Raw genomic sequence first — 7,857 nt, forward strand, 5'->3', positions numbered from 1 at the left:
GCTGAAGCTCTTTACAGTCTAGTAACAAGGTTATTAGCCTTTTGAATTTTGTAAAATTGTAATGACTCACATTTATCAGGAGAACTTGACTGGTTTAATAAAAACAATTATTATTATAACCAACTGTACCAGTGTTTGTTTTAATGTGCTTTTGTTTGACTGTGCTAATGACAGCTATTTTGTGCTTCCATTCTTATACTGACACTTCGATTGTAACTTCGCGCGAATTCGGTTACGTTCTGTAACCAAGCTTGTATCCTGGCACGATCTCGGTATCCTTTCGATGCCACGAGATCGCCAGCAAATAAACATCGACTTGGTCCATTAATTGCCTTCTGATATTTGGCTTCTCGGAGATTTTATGGAGTCATTTGGAACGAGCTTCTTACGCCTTCTGATCTATTTGGCACGTGTTTCTTGGTAGCGGTGTTCATAGTTAATCTCAATTCGACGCCACGCTACAATTGGTGACCCGTATTTTGGAACACGCCTCTGCTTCTGGTCAAATCTTCCAAAGAAGCCAATTCGGTGAGTCTATGATTTATCTATCCACGTCTGTCGTATATTTTCATATTTAATATATAATATACTCGACATGACGGATAACGATAAGAATAGTATTAATATAATAGACTCACATGTATGTGTACCGAATCCTTGTTACTTTTTTCGCGTGACGATGAATTCCACGCTTTATTCAAGAAAGGAACCTGGTTCTAAGTAATTCACGTAAACTGATTGGATCCGGAATATATGTCCGTGAGGACCTCAGCCTAGCTGATCGTATTAAGAGAAGAGCTGCAGAAGCGGAAATAAACGAGCGTCGCCGAAACGGTGAAAGAAACCTCGTTCTTAAGGGTTTTCAGATTGTAAAAGTTCGGAGCAAAACGATCCCCAAGCCACTCTGGGTGGCAAGGGAAAGCTCTCCACAGACTTAAAAGTGTGCTACACAAATGCTCGCAGTCTACTAAATAAAATGGCGGAGCTGAAGTCAGTGGTGGATAAAGAAAAACCGGACGTTATCGCTGTCTCGGAAACTTGGTTAACGTCAGAAGTATTAGATAGTGAAATCCAATTGACCGGTTTCATAACCAGTAGGGCTGATAGATTAAACCGAAGGGGAGGCGGGGTTATTGTGTACACGAAAAGAAGTACCCTAACCATAAGATTAGCTGAGACAGTAGCACATGTTTCAGGGACATGTGAACTGGTGAGATGTAAGTTGAAATACCAAAGGCAAGATATTGAAGTAGTTGTAGTTTATCGCAGTCCAGAATGTGTAGCAGATGATTTTCTCCTCAGTAAACTTAAGTCCTGGTGTAACAACGGTAAAAGCCTTGTAGTAGGCGACTTTAATGCACCATATATAAACTGGGTTAACTTAGAAGTAGAGTCATCTATATCGTCGTTCGACTCCAAACTGTTAGAAACCTCGATTGAACTAGCATTATTCCAACACATTAGAGATCCCACAAGATACGACTTAAGAAACTCTTCCTCTCTTTTAGATTTAGTCTTCACACACGGTGATGTTGGTCAAACAGCTTTTCTCCCACCACTTGGGAGAAGTGACCATGCAGTCATCTTATTCAAATTCATGGCTGAAATTGCTTCTCAAACAATTGCGCCGGCCCGTCCTAACATATGGAAGGCAGATATGCAGGCAATTAACTCTGCAGCATCGGCTGAGAACTGGGAAATTGACTCAAAGGCATCAGTACAAGAGGCATGGACTCTATTCAGGCAGTTATACAATCGGGTAACTCAACCATATATACCCTGGACTGTCCCAAAGAAAAGAAGCACGGACATCCCTGGTTAGGGCGGGATATTCGACGCCTACTAAGACAAAAGAAGAAATGCTGGGATGTTGCCATCCGCCTTGGCACAGCAGGTACGATGGAACACTACAGATCGATAAGAAACGAGTGTATAACTAAAATTCGGGAAGCGCAAAGAAAATATGAAATGCAGCTGGCAGAATCTGCACTCAAGCAGCCCAAGAGGATATTCTCGTACATAAACTACAGAACAAGGATTCATCACTGGATTCCCAACCTAATTAAAGTAGGAAGTGAATCTGAAATGATAGAGGAAGATCAGGAAAAAGCTGAGGTTATGGCTGACTACTTTGGGGCAGTTTTCACTCAGGAACCTCCTCTAGAGAAAGAACCAGACCCAATTACAGATGGTGTACTGACTTGAGTGTCTAGATTCTACTTTTATTTAAGTAGATTTGCAGTTCATAAGGATGCCGCATTAGTGGATGAGAGTTCAACGAATAGCTGAAGCTCTTTACAGTCTAGTAACAAGGTTATTAGCCTTTTGAATTTTGTAAAATTGTAATGACTCACATTTATCAGGAGAACTTGACTGGTTTAATAAAAACAATTATTATTATAACCAACTGTACCAGTGTTTGTTTTAATGTGCTTTTGTTTGACTGTGCTAATGACAGCTATTTTGTGCTTCCATTCTTATACTGACACTTCGATTGTAACTTCGCGCGAATTCGGTTACGTTCTGTAACCAAGCTTGTATCCTGGCACGATCTCGGTATCCTTTCGATGCCACGAGATCGCCAGCAAATAAACATCGACTTGGTCCATTAATTGCCTTCTGATATTTGGCTTCTCGGAGATTTTATGGAGTCATTTGGAACGAGCTTCTTACGCCTTCTGATCTATTTGGCACATGTTTCTTGGTAGCGGTGTTCATAGTTAATCTCAATTCGACGCCACGCTACAATTGGTGACCCGTATTTTGGAACACGCCTCTGCTTCTGGTCAAATCTTCCAAAGAAGCCAATTCGGTGAGTCTATGATTTATCTATCCACGTCTGTCGTATATTTTCATATTTAATATATAATATACTCGACATGACGGATAACGATAAGAATAGTATTAATATAATAGACTCACATGTATGTGTACCGAATCCTTGTTACTTTTTTCGCGTGACGATGAATTCCACGCTTTATTCAAGAAAGGAACCTGGTTCTAAGTAATTCACGTAAACTGATTGGATCCGGAATATATGTCCGTGAGGACCTCAGCCTAGCTGATCGTATTAAGAGAAGAGCTGCAGAAGCGGAAATAAACGAGCGTCGCCGAAACGGTGAAAGAAACCTCGTTCTTAAGGGTTTTCAGATTGTAAAAGTTCGGAGCAAAACGATCCCCAAGCCACTCTGGGTGGCAAGGGAAAGCTCTCCACAGACTTAAAAGTGTGCTACACAAATGCTCGCAGTCTACTAAATAAAATGGCGGAGCTGAAGTCAGTGGTGGATAAAGAAAAACCGGACGTTATCGCTGTCTCGGAAACTTGGTTAACGTCAGAAGTATTAGATAGTGAAATCCAATTGACCGGTTTCATAACCAGTAGGGCTGATAGATTAAACCGAAGGGGAGGCGGGGTTATTGTGTACACGAAAAGAAGTACCCTAACCATAAGATTAGCTGAGACAGTAGCACATGTTTCAGGGACATGTGAACTGGTGAGATGTAAGTTGAAATACCAAAGGCAAGATATTGAAGTAGTTGTAGTTTATCGCAGTCCAGAATGTGTAGCAGATGATTTTCTCCTCAGTAAACTTAAGTCCTGGTGTAACAACGGTAAAAGCCTTGTAGTAGGCGACTTTAATGCACCATATATAAACTGGGTTAACTTAGAAGTAGAGTCATCTATATCGTCGTTCGACTCCAAACTGTTAGAAACCTCGATTGAACTAGCATTATTCCAACACATTAGAGATCCCACAAGATACGACTTAAGAAACTCTTCCTCTCTTTTAGATTTAGTCTTCACACACGGTGATGTTGGTCAAACGGCTTTTCTCCCACCACTTGGGAGAAGTGACCATGCAGTCATCTTATTAAAATTCATGGCTGAAATTGCTTCTCAAACAATTGCGCCGGCCCGTCCTAACATATGGAAGGCAGATATGCAGGCAATTAACTCTGCAGCATCGGCTGAGAACTGGGAAATTGACTCAAAGGCATCAGTACAAGAGGCATGGACTCTATTCAGGCAGTTATACAATCGGGTAACTCAACCATATATACCCTGGACTGTCCCAAAGAAAAAGAAGCACGGACATCCCTGGTTAGGGCGGGATATTCGACGCCTACTAAGACAAAAGAAGAAATGCTGGGATGTTGCCATCCGCCTTGGCACAGCAGGTACGATGGAACACTACAGATCGATAAGAAACGAGTGTATAACTAAAATTCGGGAAGCGCAAAGAAAATATGAAATGCAGCTGGCAGAATCTGCACTCAAGCAGCCCAAGAGGATATTCTCGTACATAAACTACAGAACAAGGATTCATCACTGGATTCCCAACCTAATTAAAGTAGGAAGTGAATCTGAAATGATAGAGGAAGATCAGGAAAAAGCTGAGGTTATGGCTGACTACTTTGGGGCAGTTTTCACTCAGGAACCTCCTCTAGAGAAAGAACCAGACCCAATTACAGATGGTGTACTGACTTGAGTGTCTAGATTCTACTTTTATTTAAGTAGATTTGCAGTTCATAAGGATGCCGCATTAGTGGATGAGAGTTCAACGAATAGCTGAAGCTCTTTACAGTCTAGTAACAAGGTTATTAGCCTTTTGAATTTTGTAAAATTGTAATGACTCACATTTATCAGGAGAACTTGACTGGTTTAATAAAAACAATTATTATTATAACCAACTGTACCAGTGTTTGTTTTAATGTGCTTTTGTTTGACTGTGCTAATGACAGCTATTTTGTGCTTCCATTCTTATACTGACACTTCGATTGTAACTTCGCGCGAATTCGGTTACGTTCTGTAACCAAGCTTGTATCCTGGCACGATCTCGGTATCCTTTCGATGCCACGAGATCGCCAGCAAATAAACATCGACTTGGTCCATTAATTGCCTTCTGATATTTGGCTTCTCGGAGATTTTATGGAGTCATTTGGAACGAGCTTCTTACGCCTTCTGATCTATTTGGCACATGTTTCTTGGTAGCGGTGTTCATAGTTAATCTCAATTCGACGCCACGCTACAATTGGTGACCCGTATTTTGGAACACGCCTCTGCTTCTGGTCAAATCTTCCAAAGAAGCCAATTCGGTGAGTCTATGATTTATCTATCCACGTCTGTCGTATATTTTCATATTTAATATATAATATACTCGACATGACGGATAACGATAAGAATAGTATTAATATAATAGACTCACATGTATGTGTACCGAATCCTTGTTACTTTTTCGCGTGACGATGAATTCCACGCTTTATTCAAGAAAGGAACCTGGTTCTAAGTAATTCACGTAAACTGATTGGATCCGGAATATATGTCCGTGAGGACCTCAGCCTAGCTGATCGTATTAAGAGAAGAGCTGCAGAAGCGGAAATAAACGAGCGTCGCCGAAACGGTGAAAGAAACCTCGTTCTTAAGGGTTTTCAGATTGTAAAAGTTCGGAGCAAAACGATCCCCAAGCCACTCTGGGTGGCAAGGAAAGCTCTCCACAGACTTAAAAGTGTGCTACACAAATGCTCGCAGTCTACTAAATAAAATGGCGGAGCTGAAGTCAGTGGTGGATAAAGAAAAACCGGACGTTATCGCTGTCTCGGAAACTTGGTTAACGTCAGAAGTATTAGATAGTGAAATCCAATTGACCGGTTTCATAACCAGTAGGGCTGATAGATTAAACCGAAGGGGAGGCGGGGTTATTGTGTACACGAAAAGAAGTACCCTAACCATAAGATTAGCTGAGACAGTAGCACATGTTTCAGGGACATGTGAACTGGTGAGATGTAAGTTGAAATACCAAAGGCAAGATATTGAAGTAGTTGTAGTTTATCGCAGTCCAGAATGTGTAGCAGATGATTTTCTCCTCAGTAAACTTAAGTCCTGGTGTAACAACGGTAAAAGCCTTGTAGTAGGCGACTTTAATGCACCATATATAAACTGGGTTAACTTAGAAGTAGAGTCATCTATATCGTCGTTCGACTCCAAACTGTTAGAAACCTCGATTGAACTAGCATTATTCCAACACATTAGAGATCCCACAAGATACGACTTAAGAAACTCTTCCTCTCTTTTAGATTTAGTCTTCACACACGGTGATGTTGGTCAAACAGCTTTTCTCCCACCACTTGGGAGAAGTGACCATGCAGTCATCTTATTAAAATTCATGGCTGAAATTGCTTCTCAAACAATTGCGCCGGCCCGTCCTAACATATGGAAGGCAGATATGCAGGCAATTAACTCTGCAGCATCGGCTGAGAACTGGGAAATTGACTCAAAGGCATCAGTACAAGAGGCATGGACTCTATTCAGGCAGTTATACAATCGGGTAACTCAACCATATATACCCTGGACTGTCCCAAAGAAAAGAAGCACGGACATCCCTGGTTAGGGCGGGATATTCGACGCCTACTAAGACAAAAGAAGAAATGCTGGGATGTTGCCATCCACCTTGGCACAGCAGGTACGATGGAACACTACAGATCGATAAGAAACGAGTGTATAACTAAAATTCGGGAAGCGCAAAGAAAATATGAAATGCAGCTGGCAGAATCTGCACTCAAGCAGCCCAAGAGGATATTCTCGTACATAAACTACAGAACAAGGATTCATCACTGGATTCCCAACCTAATTAAAGTAGGAAGTGAATCTGAAATGATAGAGGAAGATCAGGAAAAAGCTGAGGTTATGGCTGACTACTTTGGGGCAGTTTTCACTCAGGAACCTCCTCTAGAGAAAGAACCAGACCCAATTACAGATGGTGTACTGACTTGAGTGTCTAGATTCTACTTTTATTTAAGTAGATTTGCAGTTCATAAGGATGCCGCATTAGTGGATGAGAGTTCAACGAATAGCTGAAGCTCTTTACAGTCTAGTAACAAGGTTATTAGCCTTTTGAATTTTGTAAAATTGTAATGACTCACATTTATCAGGAGAACTTGACTGGTTTAATAAAAACAATTATTATTATAACCAACTGTACCAGTGTTTGTTTTAATGTGCTTTTGTTTGACTGTGCTAATGACAGCTATTTTGTGCTTCCATTCTTATACTGACACTTCGATTGTAACTTCGCGCGAATTCGGTTACGTTCTGTAACCAAGCTTGTATCCTGGCACGATCTCGGTATCCTTTCGATGCCACGAGATCGCCAGCAAATAAACATCGACTTGGTCCATTAATTGCCTTCTGATATTTGGCTTCTCGGAGATTTTATGGAGTCATTTGGAACGAGCTTCTTACGCCTTCTGATCTATTTGGCACATGTTTCTTGGTAGCGGTGTTCATAGTTAATCTCAATTCGACGCCACGCTACAATTGGTGACCCGTATTTTGGAACACGCCTCTGCTTCTGGTCAAATCTTCCAAAGAAGCCAATTCGGTGAGTCTATGATTTATCTATCCACGTCTGTCGTATATTTTCATATTTAATATATAATATACTCGACATGACGGATAACGATAAGAATAGTATTAATATAATAGACTCACATGTATGTGTACCGAATCCTTGTTACTTTTTTTCGCGTGACGATGAATTCCACGCTTTATTCAAGAAAGGAACCTGGTTCTAAGTAATTCACGTAAACTGATTGGATCCGGAATATATGTCCGTGAGGACCTCAGCCTAGCTGATCGTATTAAGAGAAGAGCTGCAGAAGCGGAAATAAACGAGCGTCGCCGAAACGGTGAAAGAAACCTCGTTCTTAAGGGTTTTCAGATTGTAAAAGTTCGGAGCAAAACGATCCCCAAGCCACTCTGGGTGGCAAGGAAAGCTCTCCACAGACTTAAAAGTGTGCTACACAAATGCTCGCAGTCTACTAAATAAAATGGCGGAGCTGAAGTCAGTGGTGGATAAA

At 41.1% G+C, this 7,857-nt stretch overlaps 1 protein-coding gene across 1 annotated transcript; it reads left to right on the forward strand.

Annotated features, from left to right (window-relative positions):
- The first annotated feature begins 2,533 nt into the window (after positions 1-2,533).
- On the forward strand, positions 2,534-7,015 carry MS3_00000341 (uncharacterized protein). Its single transcript, XM_051208147.1, has 2 exons — positions 2,534-4,179; positions 6,462-7,015. The coding sequence occupies exons 1-2, from the start codon at positions 3,261-3,263 to the stop codon at positions 6,770-6,772; spliced, it is 1,230 nt and encodes a 409-aa protein (XP_051063959.1). The 5' UTR covers positions 2,534-3,260; the 3' UTR covers positions 6,773-7,015.
- Positions 7,016-7,857: the final 842 nt, after the last annotated feature.

The sequence above is a fragment of the Schistosoma haematobium genome (assembly GCF_000699445.3).
Source record: "Schistosoma haematobium chromosome Unknown HiC_scaffold_434, whole genome shotgun sequence".
Classification (NCBI taxonomy): domain Eukaryota; kingdom Metazoa; phylum Platyhelminthes; class Trematoda; order Strigeidida; family Schistosomatidae; genus Schistosoma; species Schistosoma haematobium.